Source organism: Dipteris shenzhenensis, chromosome 5 (assembly GCF_047967505.1).
Source record: "Dipteris shenzhenensis isolate YYH24624 ecotype China chromosome 5, Dip_SZ_1.0, whole genome shotgun sequence".
Taxonomy (NCBI): domain Eukaryota; kingdom Viridiplantae; phylum Streptophyta; class Polypodiopsida; order Gleicheniales; family Dipteridaceae; genus Dipteris; species Dipteris shenzhenensis.
The window spans coordinates 24960649-24981511 of record NC_141600.1 but is presented as its reverse complement, the minus strand read 5'-3'; the positions used below and the strand labels follow the sequence as shown (position 1 = coordinate 24981511).

General features: G+C 39.5%; 1 protein-coding gene across 1 annotated transcript; it reads right to left on the bottom strand.

Annotated features, from left to right (window-relative positions):
* Positions 1-3986: 3986 nt before the first annotated feature.
* Positions 3987-5364, bottom strand: LOC147901782 (tropinone reductase homolog At2g29150-like). Its single transcript, XM_087375321.1, has 5 exons — positions 5185-5364; positions 4792-4999; positions 4458-4677; positions 4248-4365; positions 3987-4140 (listed from the first exon to the last, which is right to left on the bottom strand). The coding sequence occupies exons 1-5, from the start codon at positions 5274-5276 to the stop codon at positions 3987-3989; spliced, it is 792 nt and encodes a 263-aa protein (XP_087231447.1). The 5' UTR covers positions 5277-5364.
* Positions 5365-20863: the final 15499 nt, after the last annotated feature.

Genomic DNA, 20863 nt, shown 5'->3' with positions numbered 1-20863 from the left:
GCCTCTTGTATATACACTCCTCTTATTTTTTGTACTTCAAGCCACATGACGTGGCTTAGCTTCCTTATTTTTTGTACTTGAAGCCACATGGCGTGGCTTAGCTTCATGCTATATGTACATACAAGCACTTTTTGAGCTTTCAATTTTCTTGTGTTTTGGAGTTGTACTGTTTTATTTGGAATTGTAATTAAAATGCGGTTGGCTGTAAGAATTGAATTACACAATGTGGAAATGGGATTCTTGTAACTATATAGCATACACAACATACACAGCATTCTGTAAATTTAAAAAAATATATTATAAATTTTGTCTATCAATGCATCTATAAACGTGTTTATATACGCGTTTGTCTGTTCAGCAAGCGTCTATTTTTGCATCTATAAACGTGTTTATAAGACCATTCAAAAACACGTCTATGCATGCGTTTAATGATGCATCTGTCTATTTTTTGAATTTTTAAGCAGAGCGTCTATTTAGGCATCTAAATGTGTGTCTATACGTGCGTGTGTCTGCTATATAGACACGTTGTTAGATGCGGGTCTCCAGACGCGGAAATAGACGCATAAATAGATGCGCCTGTAAGTTTTTTATTTAGTTCAGTAAACGCGTCTATGGGTGCTTTGTCTTGTTGTGAACATGGTAAATAGCTCTTTCTTTTTGCACATAGGAGTTTGTGTTTAGCATATATTTTTATGCATATATTTTGTAGCTATTTGAATTTGGGATGTAGCAGTTTTCATTTATCACTTTGTATATATTTGGTGGTAAATTGAATTTGAGATATAGCACTCTAAATTTTGTACATAGCATTTTTCATTTAGAATTAGCACTTAGCATTGATCAACTAGCATTTTTGCATTTAGCATATAGGACTTCGTATCCAATGCATAAACAAATAAACTTAACCACACATTCATGTGGGGGGAGAGTTGGCACATTTCCTCTCCAAAAATTATAAGACCAAGGTGCATGCTAAAGCTTGTGAAGACTCAAGAATGATATTTACTTGGATGGTCTAATGTTGCCACCTTAAATGCTCCCACCAATGGTGAGACCACATCTTATGTTCTTCTCTTTGATGGAAATGATCGAATGCATGCATTTGCAATCGCTTCTTATTGCTGCTCTACAACGAGTGTTCTTTCTCTTCATTGTCTATCCATTTCGACACAAACCTTACAAAAGTATCCTTTGATACATTCCATTTCTTTTATTGCCTTGCAATCTATTCCTTGTGCCTTGACCAATCTTTTCAATTTCCTATCTCATAGCCTCTGTCTTATTCTCTTGCAAGCCATGACAACTTGCATTTTGCCATTGATGCTAATGATGATGATTTCTGAACAAACCCACTAGAACACAGAGTAGCTAGCTTGTGAGGTGAGCAAAGAATAAAAGAAAACTTACCCTAGTAAAGAAGATAATACCAAAACAAGGTGTGCAGAAGAACAAGGTCACATCGAGGGGACTCTTCTCAGGGATGCACTACTAAGAAACCCTATGTATCATGTGCATTCAAGGGGTATTTTAAAAACCCTTACACCAAAATTTCCACCCCAATAAAAACACCCCTCTTTACTTATGAACTAAGTGATCTTTTTCTAAGGTTGAATTTAAAAACCCCTCCTATTATTGTAATCGTGTTATTTTTTTTCAAAAACTTCAATTAAAATACCCCTCCTTTTGAATGCATGTGGTACACTAAAATTTTGTGAGGTGAACTCCTCAAGGGACTCTGCATGATACAGGTTGCCGCTTGCAAGACAACAACAGGTTTGATGTAGTTTAATTTTTAGAGGTTTGTAGGATGGGAGGTGTGAAAATTTGAAAGTATGTGAGGGTAGCAAAATTTTCAGCCATCGTGGTTTCCCCCCGCCAGTGATACATGTCAACAAAATTGGATACATTAGTTGCCCCGAAGCAAGTGCAATGTGACTTAAAATGCTTCAAAACACAAATAGGCCAAAAGGCATGCTATCGGGTTTGATGTTATCATTTATGACATACAATGACCTTTGACATGCTTATGAGCCATGATATAGCAAAGAATTTCATGAAAAAAGAAACAAAACAAAATTGTAAATAGCATTGGATTTATTAAAAGATTTTTGCACATGCACAAATTGCACATTTCAAATTTTTCCATTCTAGAGTGAATCTAGATACCAATATCATCAACTCCCAATGTTTGAAGACCACCATGCAGTAGTCTTACTAGTTTGGATTTCATATTTTTAATCTTCTTAATTTTCAACGAATCAAGAAAAAGTTATGGAGCGTGTCCTTGAATGGGTATGCATAATTTTAGCACAACATTAGAGGCCCCTTAAAGTATACCTGATGGTCTCAGTTAGGTGTGTCATTTGGTTGAGGAAAAGCTCATGTAGTTTACTTTTGAATGATTTCTGTTTTGCATGTATGTGAAGAATAAAGTTTTGATGTTTTTTAATAAATTTGTATATGCTATACTCTTCAAATTTAATTCTTATAAATTTTGATGTTTTTACATAAATTTTTATATCCTACACTCTTCAAGATGCATGCTTCACATGCAACATAGCACTTGTAATGCTTTAACAATCTTGTTCCAAATCTTTTTTTGGTGTCATGTTCAAGTTTGGAATGTGTAGTACAACTTGAAGACCAAGTTTACTGAATTCCATTGAGCAATGCGTATGTTATGGGTCAAGCAAGATATCTATTACAAAAAAGGCCATGAACCTCACCAAAACTGGCTACACCTAAGGAAACATTGACCCATAAAGTACATTTTATCAAAATTCATGGTCTTTAAATCCTGAGAGATTTTAAATTCATGGTCTTTAAATCCTGAAAGATTTTAAATTTTTTGTTTTCTTTTTAAGATCCTATATATAAAAGGAATAGTTTTTTAATGTTAGGATGTCTAAAATTGCCTCATAAAAATATTTTTGATCAAATTGTTATGTTATTTTATAGATAAGTACAAATCTTACCTTAGTTTTAAAATTTAGGTAAAGTCTAGAGTACTTGGAGGGAATCTTAAAATGCAATAGTTCTCACTGAATGCGCAATAGTGTTTACTATGCAAACTAACCGAGATGGTAACTAGTTAAATATCTACGCACATTGAAAATTGAGATGTCATAATTATCACATTGCTACAGATTGAGACAAGCACATGGAGTCTTATATCATCATCAGCTCACTATCAATTTTGTAGTCCTATCCACCAATGCCCATCTAGCTCCTGAAATTTTTATATGATTGGCTACACCTGATCATGCTTTGACATCCCCAGTACAGTCCACAAACAAAATGCAACAAAATGGAATTTTAGTACTCACCCAAACCACCAACATCAAACTATAAACTATTCACATCTTGCATCCATCAAAATCTCACAAAGTTCCCATCAAACAATGAAATGATAATACTTGGAGACTTTAACGTCAACATGATAAAGTACACCCCATCATTTACATACATAGAGAAAATAATTTGAAATAATTCAATCGTACAACATACTTAGAGAATAGCCCCATGGTAGGGGGCATTAAAGGGGGAGCTAAAAGGGCCACTTATGAAGGAGGCATTAAAGAGAAAGGGGGATCATATATAATATTATAGTTATTTTTAGAGGACCTATACTACTCTATAGCTTAGTGGTAGAGCTCACTGTGTGAAACACAAGATTATGGATTCAAATCCCTTCTTGAATTTCACATATAATGTGGACCCCTCTTTAACATTGCTTAAAAGATTAATCTATGCATAAAATAAAAAAATCCATGCACTAACATAGATTAATTAGCCTCCATGGGCCAAAACAAATAGGAAAAAAATAATGTCCCAATGGCATTCCTATGCGTAAAGAATAAGCAAGTATGTCCTCATGGGTAAAATAATAAGCAATTGCCGTGTGACCATCCGAAAAGAGAAATTACATTTGCTTAAAGAAAAGAGGTTTGCTTGACTAAGCTTGTGTTATGTGTACAAGGATGGTTTCATGTGAAGGCAGGGCGAATTGAGATTCCACCATCTACCACCAGAATGGCACCAGTGCAGAAAGATGAACAGGGCAAGCACAAGAATGCCACAGCTGCCGCCACCTCTCTCGGCTCCCCTTCCCGACCCACCGGAATGTCCCTCACGATCTTGCTCGCGATCGATTTCCGGATCCCTGGCGCCTGCACCACAATTAACAGCAGTACCAGCATTGAATCACAGGTTTTGCTCCGGTGATTGTTGCAACATAGACTGGAAACATCTCCCTCACCTCAGTTTTTAGCTCCCTTGTAATAAGTCCCGGAGACACTGCGTTCACCAAAATTCCATCCTTGACCCATTCCACAGCCAGAGCTCTCGTCATTTGATCCACGCCCGCTGCAAAATCAAGCATCAGCAATAATTGGGCATTAGTTCATTCGACCCATCCCCTGCTGTTGCGATCCGCCACTTGAAGGTGCAGTTGGTACCTTTGGCCATTTGATATACCGTAGCAGGAAATGCGGTGTTGGTGAAGCTGGAAATGGAGCTAATGAACACCATTCTTCCTCTCCCGGAAGCTTTCAGCATAGGATGGACCAGCTGAGATAATCGGAAAGCGGATTCCAAGGTCGTCCCCATGGTGAATTCATAGTCTTCTTTCGTTACATCTACTGTTGGCTTTACGATGCCGCTACCCACGTTGTGAACCTGAACAATTCGATCATGAAAAAGAGTAGCGAACACCTCCACTGCATAATCGCAGCCGAATTCCAGCTGAAAAGCAAATCTTACGCGTGCTAATCAAGCACTAAGATGGCCTACCACAATGTCCAGTTTCCCATCGAAACGCGTAGAGACTTCTTCTATCAGCTGGATGCATGAAGCTGATGAAGATACATCGCAAACTGATCCTTCGACCGCAAATCCAACCTCTTTCCATTGCTTCAGCTGTTCTTCCAAATGCACTGCCGAACGGGCACACGTATAAACCGATGCTCCGAAGCCGGCCAGTTCCTCCACGATGGCCTTCCTGCAGGACGGCAACGCAACGCATGAGCTGGGTCTGCTTTTCTGAATCAAACGATTTTTGCTGCCCCCGCCCCCGGGATCAGACGCATACACAAAACAGGGCGATCCCCGACAACCAACATGCCCACTACGGCATCACGATGTACAGTTTGTCAAGGATTGCAGAAAATGTATATGGGTGGGTACCCGATGCCTCGAGTACCACCGGTTACAAATGCTGTTCGCCCTTGCAAGCTCCAACGAGCTGACAGAGAAGAGGGAAGCTGCTGGCTATCCATGATAAACCGGGAATTATACTGGGATGTCTTCCAATCCTAGAGCCTACAGAGTGGGAGAAGCCTAAAACGTCCTGTGGGAGGGGTTGACTCTGAGATACCTAAGCATGCAAGACAATTGGGAGCGGTTGACGCGGAGATACCCAAGCATGCTCCAAGACAATACATAATCCACAGTAGATTCTACTTTGAGCACCTTGTAATTCCATTTAATATTTTATAATTGACGTGGGAGTTTTTTCCAAAAATACAAAGACGGCTTCCTTGCCTCTATACGAAACTAAATTCTTTATTGATTACCCCATGACTCCGAATTGGTTGCATTAGTTAGGTTGATATTTGTCATATCGTGTAGCAAGCTTGACGCAGATAGTCCAAAATGTAGAGTGGACTTTCATGCTCATTCCTTTAAATAGGGAGCATTTCATCAATTTGTTGTAAGTGCAATTGTTTTTAAGAAATTAATACACCATAGCGCAAGACCAGCGACTCCATCAACTTGTCCTACTACAGCCCACGAACCTCCTTCTGCTAGTGACTCCATCAACTTGACCACATCCTAGTGCTCACGACTAAGCTCCTACAACTACGTCAATGTCGCCAATAGCACAATCCTTCAAGCTTCTGACTGGATCCATACCACCTCCTATGGCACTGAGATCTCGAACAGGGACTTGGTTGGCTCCCTGTTCACAACGGCTTCAGCGGCACCTCCATTGACTATCGCCATTATCAACAAGTCGACATCCAAGACAGCGGACCTTGCCAACCTGCAACTTTGATTACAACAGTAGTCTCGACTACCAACAACCTACAACTCCCGACTCCTAAGCCTTACATCATGCAGCTCCAACTCCCTATGAGAAATGACCCTCCATGTCTTTCGAAGTCCAGACTACTCACCTTCAATAGAGCCTAGGCTCCACTGACAACTAGATTCAAACGGCGCCTCTCCAATGAAGCACATCCAATGGCTATCCACAACACTCCCAAGCTCATGCAATTCCATCGACCTTCTTCCAACACCTTCTTGTAAGAAAATAATACGTCTGTGCTCAATAGATAACAGGATCTCATACGCAAGAGAGAAAACAAGATAGTATGGAGAATCAAAAATTTGATTACTGTAGAACTGATACAATAGATAGCACTGCCTCCCAACCGTGCGCTCCTATGAAAGAAGCTTAGATGGCATGCTGGAAATAGTAGAAGACGGAGGCTGGATGCTAAGGAATCAGGGTTGCTGTAGCCAGTGATGAAATGGGCTTCACAGGCTTGCTCTTATATAGCCACCAGTCATAGTCAGTTAGGCTCAATTGGGTGATCGACCCAGTCCACCCAAAACGGTCGACTGGGGGTCGGTCCTAAAATAGGCCACTAACCATACGATAGAACCGGTGCGCAAAACAGAGCAACTAACTACGGTCTCCGTTGGGCCCAGAGCCATCCGGGATCATCTGAGGCTCCAAATGGGCCTCGCAACCCAAGAGTGGGCTGCCTCGGGAAATGCTCCATCTACCCTCAGTGCGATCAGTCAAGGGATGCCTTCCCGCACTTGAATGTAGCCTAGTTGGCAATGTGCCAACTCTATCTGAAACCATCCAGCCATCAGGCCACACATGGCCCCCATCTGGTGTCCAAACCAGGACCTACCAGCAGATAACCGAGCTACTCAAATGCCTTCTCCTCATATGGGGGGCTTACAAGTAGAGTTAGCTGGTTCCTGCATAGCTACATGAGAGTGGAGCATTGATATCTAACACTTCTTTCCAAAACACGTCAGTGCTCCCAACTCTCTAGTTACCCATGATAACCAACAAACGGGCTCCTGCACTATCAATAGCTCCCGCAGCACCATCATCTCAGGATGGAGGCATCCCACACAATCTAAAGATTCGAGTAGAATCTAAAGATTTCGGTGATATAATGCATGGTTGGCTACCCTTTTGACATATGATGATATACACCTACCTTATCTCAAGGTCACCACACTTGGTCAACGAGTTGACATGTGCCACTTGTTTACCACGTCAGCTTTATTGGCCACATCAGCAACCTTGCAACCTGCAACATCGGAACCATAATATTTGAGGGAGAGAAAGAGAGATTAAGAGTGAGAAGAGGGACAGAGGAGAGAGAGAAAGGGAAAGAGGGAGGGAGGGAGGGAGGGAGAGAGAGGGAGGGAGGGAGGAAGGGAGGGAGAGATTAAGAGAGAGAATTCAGAGAGAGAGAGAGAGAGAGACATAGAGAGGGAAAGAATGACAAATCCTAGAGGCCAAGAGGATAGAGGGAGGGAGGTAGAGAGGATAAGAGAGAGAGAGAGAGAGAGAGAGAGAGAGAGAGATGAAGAGAGAGAATGATAAATCCTAGGTAGAGAGAGAAGAGGAGAGAGAGAGAATTACAAATCCTAGAGAGAGATCAAGAGAGAGAATAATAAATCTCTAGAGAGAGAGGTGGAGAGAGAGAGAGAGAAATAATTACAAATCCTAAGGAGAGAGAGAGAGAGAGAGATGAAGAGAGAGAATGATAAATCCTAGCGGTCATGGGAGGGAGAGAAAGAGAGACTTGAGATAAACTAAGAGAGAGAATGAGTGGGATGAGGAGAGAGAGGGAAAGACATAAGAGTTGTCAGAGAGAGAGAGACATTAAGAGAGAGAATGAGGTGTCTTGGCTATGGCTACAGAGAGAATTAGGAGTTGAGAGAGAGAGAGAGAGAGAGAGAGAAAGTTCAGAGGAAAGAGTGAAAGTTTTATATATTTACATGTTTTATATTATACTTTTAAAAAATTATAAAAGAGTGAATTTATGGTTTGTTTTGGAGGTGAGATAATATTTTTATATATATTCATCTTTTAAATTGAAAAATGTTAACTTTTCTTTAGATACTTGCTCTTCATTTCTCTCACATGCAGGTTTAGCCTCTACATCAAAACCCCTTCTTTTGCATATTTAAGCCTCTTAAACCCCAGCACATTAAAATGGACACAGAAAAAGAAATTATTTATTGCTTTTCTTTGCTTCGATGATTGGTTTAGCATAGATTAGATTGCCTAAGAGGAGAGACAATTCTCCAAGTTGCCAATCGAAGCCATGCTCAAATTTTTCTAACTAGTTCCTAATCATTGTCAATCCCTTCGCTCACATGTGGTTTCACACTCATAACATGCTATTAAATAAGACATTTTACCATTTACCAAGAAGTTTATCAGTGGGTAGATTGCATGAGCAGGTAGCAGATATCAGTGGACAAATTACATATATCAGTGGACAGATTACATGTCATGGGGTATATTGGAGCTTGATGATTATAGTGGTCATTTTATTTCATTGTAAATATTTATTGGTTATTTTTGTTGCATTAATACAAATATTTAAGCTCATTTATTGTCATAAAAAACCTTGTAAATCCTTTTAGGCTATTTTTCACATTTATTGCCATATGAAGCGCCTTGTAATAAATCCGACCATTCACTATTTAATGAGTATCAGTGGGCTACATAAGTGGATATCAGTGGAATAGTTTTTAGTGGGTAGATTGCATTAGTTGGGTATCAGTGCACAAATATGAATGGATGGGGAGATTACATGTCATCACAAAGATTGAAGCTTTATCACTAGAGGGCATTTTATTTCATTGTAAAGCTTTATTGGCTAATTTTCTTACATTTGTACAAATATTTAAGCCTTGTAAAGCCTTCTAGGCTATTTCCCACATTTATTGCTATAAAATACTTTGTAAAGCCCTCTCTGCTATTGGTTACATTTATTGCCATATGAAGCCTTGTAAAGCCTTTTGGGCTATTTCCCACATTTATTGTATTAAGCATTGTATATTGTACTTTACTTGTATGTATCTAAATTCTTCATTATCTTTTCTTATAGGATTATGGAGCAATCAACTAATGTGGGGGCTAGCCTAAATGACTCTGAGATTAGAGCATGGGTCTCTGATGTCACTTTGAATTTGAAAGGAAAGGAATATAGCCCCAACGGCTTTGGTAGGTGGACTCAATATCACATGGGCAGAAGAGCTTGGTTTCTTCATCAAAAGGAAAAGAGACTTTCTACTTATGTCAAAAAAAGAGTTCAATGATGTTGACGATCCATGGGATGCTACATTCTTCAAAAAATATATGACTTTAAGCCTTGTAGTAGGCATAATGATAGAGCCAAAAGAGACTTTTATGGATATTTTCAGAAAGAGTTCAGATCCTGAAGTTGGCGGTCTTCATTTTCTTATGTCAAGTAGAGACTCAAAGACCTTTGTGATGCCTCTTCCTCAACCATCAAAGTTTCCAGAGCTGCAAAGTGCATTGGAGGCTCTTACATATACTTGGGAGCGATTTCCTAGTGTGGTGGCAAAAAGGATGCATGCAAAGATTATGTTTGAGTACTTTCAGGATGCATAATATGCTCCTCAGATTCAAGGATATTCACATGAAGGAGATCGAGCACAGACTTCAATGCAAGGGCAAGAAGAACATGCACACTATCACAAACATGTAGAACATGAGCGCAAACTTCTAGAGCAAGAAATGGTGGATGTCACTAAGGATGATGAAACACAAGCCTTGAGTGCACAAGAATTTAAAAAAATTGAAGAAGATGAAGGTCGATCCACTGCAGTTATGCTAGAGGCTCTTGCTAGCAAACCATGACGTGAAATGCAAAAGGCTAGTACTGTAAGAGCCATGGTTCCAAGCAGTAGAAAAAAGCATCGTCCCACTATAAAGAAAGATCATGTGGATGAAAAACAGTTAAAAGAAGAGAAAGATGAAGAAGACTCAGAACTCGAAGCTGAAGATGATCATGATGAACTCACATCAATCAAAAATCTCAATCTGCGTCTTAATGAAGCAGTAACAGATGATGATGTGGGATATATCTGGGGTCAAAGGACATGGTTTGTGAATGCCAAAGATGTGAAAGCTGCAGCTATCTTTACTAATAGCCAAAACCTTGATATATCCTATGCACTGCAATATACGAGGCTTTGAGAGATGGAAAGAGTGGCAAGCAACGTGGTCCTACGTCCAATAATGTTTTGTCCAATCAAAAATAGTTTTTTGGATCAAATTACATTTATAGGGCCTACACATTTCGAGGAAACCTTCACTCGATTCCTTAGACACTCTTAAAAATATTCCACATGAACAAGGCCAAGAGGCACAAGGTGAGAATATGTTAAAGGAAGCAAAGAAGGAATTCCTCCTTAATTGCAGATTCCAGCCCATTGATGGTCAACATTGGGCTTATGCTTGTCATTAGATCGCCAAAGAAGCAAAGTAGGTCAAAAGACTCACTTCAGAACAATTTGCAAAGATAACTTCATTCCATTGTTATCCTGCAACCATCTGTATATTCAAGCATGAGATCAAGTATTTGATTGAGTCCAAAAGACTTAATCATTATGTCCATGGAAAGCGTAAGATATCCACAACATCAGAGGTCTTATAGAAGGCAAGGGTTGTATGGACAACATTTGGTTCTCCAAATCTTGATTTGAAGAGAAAGGTCACAAAAGCAGATGCCGACACACTCACAAACTTCTATACTTCTTTGAGTGCAGTTGTGCCTAAGGGAACTCAAGAGTGAGAAGAAAATATGACAAGCCTCAAGGTGGTGAGAGTCAGATATGCCGACTACACTTCGATCATTTTTCGTCCTGTTGAAGTGTTCAATGAGATGCTTGAAGCATGCATTACATGTGAGCGTGGAGAGTTGACTTATGAAGCTCCTTTGTTTGTCTCCGAAAAGTCAAAGGTAATGGATAAGAAGGAGTTGACGGCAAGGATGTGGAGGCCTATAAAGTACTTACCTGACAAGTATGCATCCATGGCAGCACAAAAACTTTTAAAGAAAGAATGGTTTTTTGGAAAGAAATACAAAGACCACTGCTTGGAAGAATGCATCAATGTACAGGTGAGGCGTGATGTAGTGTATAGTGCCATTAAGTATCTGCTGTTAGAGAAACAAATCCCACTGTCATTGTAACATTGACTATAATGTGGTCAAGCATATAGCTTCTTTGTCAACACCCAAGATAAAGCTATGGGCAAACAGGTGGATTAAAAAGGATGAAGATGGGTCAAAAATAGTAACCTCTGACATGAGAAAAGAAATCCCACAACAGGTGGTTGCATATGTGGAAAGATCAATCAACGAGATAAGGATGCGGCCAGATATGCACCAAAGCTTTCAATTCAATGTAGAGGTTATGTCAGAGTCCAGAAAGCTTGTAGAACTTTAGGGGAGTTTCAGAAGATGACTTCATCAAGAATGAGTCAGCATGGGACAAGACACAACTATTCTTCATCAATGAAGTTTCTAGCAATGATATCCATAACTTCATTGATAGAATAGTATATACCACCATTAGCAAAGTGGCGATTTGCAACATTGTCATTTTTGTTAATAAACAAGACAAAGAAGCCATGCAGGTTACTCTAGAGCGAGCATATTCATCAGATTTTGAAGATCTATAGTGGTGTTTATGCAGCAAAGAGAGGCAAGAGAGAATGTGGCATAGCGATTCAATCTCTTGAATCATTCTTCTTGTGTATGTGGAGTCCCAACCCTGATCACTCCTTACAAACGAATATAAGAGGGAATTCAAATAATTTGAGATTGATGGTAGAAGAGAAAGATATTCCCAGGTCCATACATTATCAAAAAAACAAGTATGGAAGTCCACTCGGGGGGGTCACTCATCATATGTAACCTTATCACGTGAGTTCAACAGAAGGATATTTTTTATTCCTAAAATTTACAGAAATAAATATACATAAGGGACTATTTAAAATAGTTTTGGAAAAAATTTACAGATTTGTATAGAAAAGGGGTACATTTTATTTATGAAAAAATTTATAGATAAGGGATTTTAAATATAGGCCTTGAACGCACGTGATATAGAGGCTTTATACATAGTGACCCCCTCGAGGAAGTCCAACAAAAAGTGGGAGTCTCTTGCTTACCATGGTGGAGAATTTGCTACTGGTAGGTTAGGAGGTCACCTTGTGCAGGATGGGATATTTATTTGAGGATCTCCTTAAAAAATGGAACTCAAATATTATTGAAAACAAGCATTTCATGGCCTATTTTTAGCTTCAAGAAGATCTAACCATAGGCTATGAAAAAGAGGTAGATGACATGGATGATGACCTTGAAGATCATAATGTCCCAGTTGATGATGATGAAAAGATGGACTTACATGACCCGTTCAGAGAGAGGTTGGTGGATGAAGAGAAAGATGATGATGCCTTCTTTGATAATTATGGCTCATAGGGTTATGTAAAAAGGCCACTATGATAATACTTAGTGGTATGGACTCTCTATTTCTCAACTAAATACCATTTTTAAATTAAGATTTAAATTTAAAGATAATGAATCTAATCTCTCATATTTGTTTACAGGCAATAGAGGGAGAAGAAATGGATGAAGTCAATATGGAGGCACTCCCTTCTACTTCAGCAATGCAACCACCTCTAAATTTGGTTGAAAAATCCCATGAGCACAAGAGCTTTAAAGACACCATGGAAAAGCAGAATGACCACAAACATAGAATACAAGCTATGATAGAGACACATTCTGTAAATTTAGCTGCATTGGATAAAATGGAAAGCTCATTTGAAGTTAGGATCGTTTTGAAACGAGAACCTTAATATTTGAGCTTTGGTAGAGATGAGGTTTCAATCCTCTCCAATCCTTTAAAAGAGGATAATGACAATGTTATCCTGGCCATTCTCATGTAACGTTTGCTTATTTGTTGCTACTTCAATGAGCTAACATTTGTTTATTTGTTTACAGTGTAGTTATATCTTAGTTTCCTAATGTAGAATGCAAATCAATTCTATGAGCTAACGTTTGTTTATTTCTTGGTGCAGTGTAATTATTTTTCAGCTTCCTAGTGCAGTGCAGAATCGTGTCTACATGCTCGATGCTCTCCTTTCTTCTATTCTTAGCTCTCCTCAAAAGACTATAGAAGACAACTATTGTTGGTTTGTCAACTTGATTGCAGGCTTTCATGGCTCAGTGCAAATGTAAGTATTCTATTAATCTGTTGTTACTTCGATATTATGTACTTTATGTAATAGACACACTAAGTTTTTTTAATATGTCATGATGAGCAGGTCGGTTGAGAAGTTGGTATCTGCTATCAAAGAAACAGGACAGTACAAAGACTCGCTAGACTTCCAAAAGCATTTACTAGTAGAGTAAGAAGATGGGCATACTTGTGGGTGGAGAGTTGCCTATAACTGCATGTTGATTTTCAAAGAAATTTTCTCACTTAAGCCACAGGTCTCGTCGGAAGACTCTTTGGAGCTCAAATATTTAGAGGAGGATATACAATTGTTTAGGGTTGAATCATTCGAAACCTAATTGCTGCCATTAGAATACAACATGCAACTGAAGCAATATCAAAGCTTGCATTTAAGGAAGAGGAGACTGAGTCTACTATGAAAGCACTGCACACTACAGAAGAAGTAGAGACTCAGTGTACACCTACAACACCACAGCCTCCACTGGAAGCATTAGAAGAGTTGCCAGAGCCTCCACTTGCATTTAAGGAAGAGGATACTGAGTCTACTCTGAAAGAACTACATACTACAGAAGAAGTAGAGACTGAGTGTACATCTAGAGCACCACAGCCTCCATTGGAAGCATCAAAAGAGTTGCCACAATTTCCACTAGAAGCATCAAAAGAGTTGTGATGCATGTATGATGTTGTGTTTGTATATATGCATGAGGAGCATATTCTCATGATGTTGTTTATTCCATGAATATTATGGTTGACATTTATTTGTTGTAATGTATGAATCATGATGTTGTTTTTGTTGATTATACACCAATTTGTGACTTATTACTTAAGTGGCATTTAGTCATGATATTTATATATTTATTTCATGCACACAATTTTATGATATGAATGTGTGATGATGTGATTATTTGGAAATATAACCTTGTGTGATGAGAATTTTGATATGAATATGTGATGATGTAATATTTGTAATATATTTCACTCCAAAGTATCAATTCCCAATGCTCCACTCACTTAAAGTACAGCATTCCCAATGCTCTACAAAATTTTATTCAGTTGGACAGTCTCCACTCACTTAAAGTAGAGCATTCCCAATGCTTCTCTCACTTTATTCCAACCCTTATCCTTATCATAGCGAACACATTGTGTCTTAGTGCACTTGTATTCTTCCATCCTAGTCCTTCCACAAACACTCTCTTATTTCTTACATCCTAGTCCTTCTAATTAACTTGTATTCGTCTTTCACTCTATGTCTTCCCTCACTTTCTATCACTCTTGAAGGAGGGGCGGCTCACTGTGCATCCCTCGCTATCGCTCCCTCACTCTCCTTCTCCCACTTTCCCTCTAAGACAATGACTAGTTACTAGGCGACTTCATTTACTGAACTCAAATTCTGTCTTAGATCCCTTTTGTATGGACCAATGAAGGGAAAATCATTCGAGGAGGATATGTTACGCACATGGCTACTTGATTTGAACTCAGCAGAAGAGGTGAATATCCCTAGCTTTCTTTTTTGCTTCTTTTAATCACGCACTTATGCTGCTAATGAGTTAAATTTTCATATAGGATATGGCGGTGGCTAGAAGCTGTATTGAAAAAAATGGTGAAGATGAGGAAAGCCAAGAGCAAAAGAAGAGTTGTTGAATGCTTACAAGTCGGCGGAAGATTCGAAACAGGTTGTGAGGAGATTTGCGATGCTAGCCCTAGTTACGCATGGCCTGCAGGTTTAAAGTCTGCTTGTTTTCATGAAGCCAATGCCATAGTAGGCATTTTCGAGGACATATGCTCTCTCTAATGACTTAATAGTCAAGTGATGGAAATTTAATTCCATAGAGATTTATGTGTTTTCTAAAGTAACTGTAATAGACAAGAAATGAAACTACAGCTCCACAAAGACTTTTTAGTTCTCTAATGTAAAGTTGTAATAGATAAGAGAGACAAAGATGAGATCTTCTAGGCTGAGCTAATGGAAGGTGTTTTTTGACACCATATGGCTTTGAGTTATATGATCTACTTCTTGTACAAATGTGTCATGCCTTTTTTTTAATGTACTCTAGTTTTAATAACATGTCACTCCATTTTTTCTAATTTGATTTTTTAAAATCTTACTTTTTGTCTCTTTTAACAATGTGATGTCCTCTTTTTTAAATGTACTCTAGTTTTAATAACATGTCACGTCATTTTTTCTAATTTGATTTTTTAAAATCTTACTTTTTGACTCAAAGTTTTGTTTTATAAGAGCCTCTTTTTTTTAAATGCTTTATCCAAAATTATCTCACAAAATGAATTTGGACAGTGCACCAGTCCAAAATTAATGAAATAGGTGTTACAAATAAGTCTCACCCCAACCACGGTACTTATCATTCATACACATGGTATTTACAATGATCCATTCCACTCATCCTCTTAATCCCATACAATATCTTAGAAAATAGAAATAAGTGAGAGCCGCTAGGCTATCACTTGATACTCAAACTCTTATCAAACATAGAAGAAAACAATACCAATGCCAAATTAAAAATATCAATTTTTGGCATCACATCTTTCCCCCCCCAACAAATCCTCTCTAGTGATAGAGAGGGTTTGTTGGCCCTCAAGGTGGTCGAGCATAGAAGAATTTAAGGCAATACTCATTGGTGCGTCCGGGTATCACCATGCCATCAACATCCTCAAGCTAAGACTCCAAGTTTTGTAAGTCCTATAATCTGCATTCATCCAAGGCTTCTAGCTGTAATAAGCATTGAGCATAGGCATCCTCCTGTCCTTCTATTCTTGCAACAGCAGTGCAAAGACTATGTATCTCCAATTCAATGGGCAAAATGACTTCTAATCCATACACTACTTGGAATGGTGTAAACCCAATAGCTAGCTTGTGTGTGGTTCTATAAGCCCATAAACTTCTACCAAGTGCCTATCCCAATGCCTTTTCTTGGTGTCTATAAGCTTTCCCATTGACTTGCACAACAATCCATTTGTTTTCTCAGCCAAGCCATTACATTGGGGATAGTATGGCATGGACATGCTATGATTTATCTTTAGCTTATGCACCACATCTTCAATTAGTTCATCTCTAAACGAGGCTCCTCCATTAGTGAGAATTTCCAAAGGACAACCAAAGCATGAACAAATTTGATCAAAAAGAAATTTTGCAACTATGCTTGCCTTGCTATTGACTATGGCCTTAGCCTCTGCCCATCGAGTCGCATAATCTATGGCCACCGATAAAAATTGCTTGCCCTTAGATGAGCGAGGGAGTGGTCCCACAAAGTCCACCAACCCCCACCTCTCAAATGGTCCATATGCTAGAATAGGCTTCAAGGGCCCAGGAATCAATTGTTGCCTTCCAAACTTTTGGCATACTTTACAACTTTGACACCATTCATATACATCCTTATGGAGGCATGGTCAAAAGTAACCTGCATTAAGAATTCTCCTAGATGTGCTCGCTGAAGCAAAATGACCGGAGCATTCATGGCACATTTCTAGGATTCTCCTAGTCTCCATGGGATGACCACCCGATCAAGCACCTTATCTTTTCCCAATTTATAAAGAATGTCATCAACAATAGTATAGGTACAAGCCTTCCTTACCAATCTCTGCTTCTATTGTGGAGTTAACCCTTGAGGAAACATGCCTTCTTCCACATATTGCTGAACATCTTGTAGTTCTAGCCATCCAGTGTCTACCAAAGAAACCACCCCCCGGTCTTGTACTACAAATGCTTGAGTAGCTAACTCATCTACCCTTTGATTTTCTTTTCTGTTTATATGAACAAACTTGCAAAAATCAAACTGACTACATAGTGCCATAGCCTTTTGATTAAGCTCCTTCAAATGAGGACTTCTTGTCTTGTAAAGCCCTTGCATTTGCTTTATAATAAGCTGAGAATCTCCTCTTACTTCCAATTCTTTAACTTGACTTTGAAGGCAACCCTCCAAACCAAGAATCAAAGCATTATACTTAGCTGCATTGTTAGTTGTGATACCTATAATCTCTTGTCCTCTTGCCCACACCTCTTGACCTTCAGAATTCATCAAGACTATCCCCCTGGCTCCTTGTTGGCATGAAGGACTAAAAGCCCCATCAAAATACAAAACAAAAGTTGTTGGGGCTGTATCCCTTTCATCTTTAATGTTCTCATTACATTTCTTTTCTTCTCCTAGATCCTCCCGTCGTGTGAGCAAATCTGCCATAGTGGACCCAGTGGTATTTTCAGTGACAAAAGAGAAAGAGAACTCTTGAAGCTCTGACAACCATTTTGCAAATCTCCCCCTAGGATTAGGCTTGCAAACTAGATATGCTAATATAGACTCAAAGGTAAGGAAGAAAAATGATCAAGGTAATAAATAGGAGCGAAACTTTTTGACTAAAAACACCAAAGAGAGAGCTTGCTGCTCCATTTCTTCATACCATGTTTCCACCTTTGTAAGCTATCAGTTGGCATAATAGATGGGTTGCATTCTACCTGCCTCTCCTTTTTGTAGCAATACAGCACCAACTAAATGCAAAGATACACTTGGATTTACATAAAAGTCTTGAGACCAATCAAGGGGCTTCAATATTGGGCCCTTACTCATGGTCTCCTTAAGTTGTTGAAAAGACTCTTGTTGCTCCACACCCCATTGGAAAGAAACTCCTTTTCTTGTCAACAAGTTCATGGGATGCACTATCTCTGTGAAATCATCACAAAAGCATTGATAATACTTGCTCTTTCTTAGAATTCTGTGAACACCAGTGACACTCTCAATACTTGGCAATGCCATGATTGCTTGAACCTTGTCAGGATCCATTTGCAAGTTTTCTTTAGACACAATATGCCCCAATAAGACTACTTCTGTTTGAGCCAAATGACACTTGCTAGGATTTAAACACCCTTTTACTTCATCAAATCTAGCTAAGGCCATCTTTAACTTCTCCATGTGATCTATGCACCGATAATAAATGCAAAAATCATCCAAAAACACCCTTATGAACTTTCCCAAGTAAGGCTCGAGCACTTGACTCATGAACCTTTGAAATGTAGCTAGTGCATTGGTCAACCCAAAAGGCATCACTCTATAAGCAAAAACTCCCCAAGGTGTGACAAATGATGTTTTCTTTTGATCTTCCTCCCGAATACGAATTTGAAAGTACCCAGAATATCCATCACATACAGAATACATCTCATGCCCTGCTACTTGGTCTAGTATTTCATCTTGGAATGGCAAAGGAAAATGATCCCTCTTAGTGCATGCATTAAAAGGACAAAAGTTCACACAAACTCGCCACTTATTTCCTTTCTTTGGTGTGACAACTACAGGAGATATCCATTCGTAATCATCAACAGGAAAGATGAATCCCGTCTCAAGTAGTTGTGTTACCTCTTTCTTTAGTGCCTCAGCTTGGATCACCCCCACTTGCCTTAGGTGTTGCACAACTGGCTTGCTTTCTGGCTTCAACTCAATCTTGTGCTCCATAAGAGAGACTGGTTGAACCTATGAATAGCTTGTTGCAAAGAGACATGGAAAATCATCTAACATATCCAAGTACTGGAGCTTCTCACTCCCTGATAGAGAATCACCAAGAAGCTCTTCATTGCATTGGCGTCGTTTAGTGTGCTCCACATCCTCCAAATGAAGTGTCTATACAGAATCTTCTTGTACCACCATCTTGTTCCCTCTTGACTCATCCCGATTAGCACCAAGACAAAGACCAAAGGCCACTCCTTCCACCTCACCCTTTGAGCTAGACTCCTCGGAGCTACACCCTATCTCTTCTTCTTCTTCGATTATAAGTCAGAGCTTGAACTCTCTGATGTTGAAAACTCCTCCTTGACAACTTCATTTTTGCGGCTTCTAATGTTGTAGCACACCTTCTTATCATTTCCCTGCAAAATCAATTCTCCAGAATCCCACTTTTGAATAGCCTTCAGCTTGCGTAGCCAAGGCCTTCCCAAAATCAATGGATAGGCACGTGCATCTGGCTTGGTAGGGATCACCTGAAAAGCAGTCGGTATAGAAATTCCCCACACATCCACTTCTAGATTCTTCACAACCCCCAAGATCTTTACCCTAGTGTTGTCAACCAATTTGATGCGATAAGGAGAGGTACTACTAGAGTATTTTAAATCAACATCTATCATGGTCTTCTCACTCATGACATTAATCAATGCACCTCCATCAATGTACACATTAGAAATCACTTGACCATCAATGATCACATCACCCATAGGTACATCATTACCAACATCTATATCTACCTTTTGAACAACAGGAATGGCACTTTTCTTCTTTGACACTCTTGTGCTTGCTAGCTTTCCCCATTCCTTCCGTAGTTTTGGAGACAAAGCAAGTAATTGACCAAAGGTGATATGAGCTTCCTTTTCTTTAAGGTCGGACAACAAGTCATTGTTTCCGATTCCTTGTCCTAAAGGAAAGTCTGACTAGCTAATTCTCCTTCTAGATGCATTCTTTTTCTTACTATGGCATTCCTCTTCTTGATGTTCCTCCTCTACTTCTTTCTTACTTTCTTCTTCTTCTTTTGCTTTACCATGCCCATGTTAAGCCAGCACTACCTCTCTTTCCTCATCCCCTGAAGAAGCTTCTAACAAGGATACTTGTTTTTCTTTTTTCATTCTCAATCTAGGACACTCAGGGTGATAGTGACCTTTTTCATTATATTCATAGCAAGTGACCCCACTCTTATCTCCAGGCTTATCTTCACTCTTTGGTACTCTAGGTTGTCGTGCATTAACCAAATGTAATTTCAAATCAGCAAACTCAACCATCAATTGGGAGATATTATGATCTAACTCAAAGGACTTTGGCACCCGAGGAGTGCCCATTACCTCCACCTTAGAAGTTGAAGCTGTTGAAGACACAAAAGAGGATTCGATCTTTAGAGAAGCTTCTTTCTTGGTCGCAATGCGAAGTGCCTCCATGTATGTTGTTTTCTTACCTCTTGGGGTTTGAGCATAAACATTCTTAGGGGAACCACTAGGGTCATACCCTCAAGCTCTCGAGTGGTGATCTGAAACCCTACTTTTTCTAGGACATCTATATTGGCTAAAATGTGCATCCAGTTCTACGAGAATTCTAGCTTGGGGGGAGGTGCATACCAGAAGTCATCAGACTCCTCATCCTCTTCCTTATCACAAGGTTGGAATATCTTTACAGAGCTGGTTCGGGCGGTGGTGTCAGATTCTGCCGGCGGCAAAGAGGTGTCCTGACAATGGGTGGGCCTTGTAGGTGTGCAAGTCCACTCTCATGTTTTTCTCCTTGTGTCGCAAGTTGGTACTAGCATTGGAACGGATGTGCCAAGGCCTGCATTCATCGGTGCAGCCGGTATAGATTTGAAGGGATGTACTCCCGAAGGGGGTGGGTCTTGGGGCATGGAAACGTTAGTTCCATGCAGTGGGTGGTAGGGTGGAAACTGTGGTGCCCTATAGTTGGTGAAGGTTGGCGGCACCTGGACTATTGGAGGTTCATAAGGCGCTCCACCTTGGAAGTTCCTAGTATCCCCTCGGTTGGGGTCTTGCCTTCAAAATTCCCTCATCCATGGATCTTCATCATCC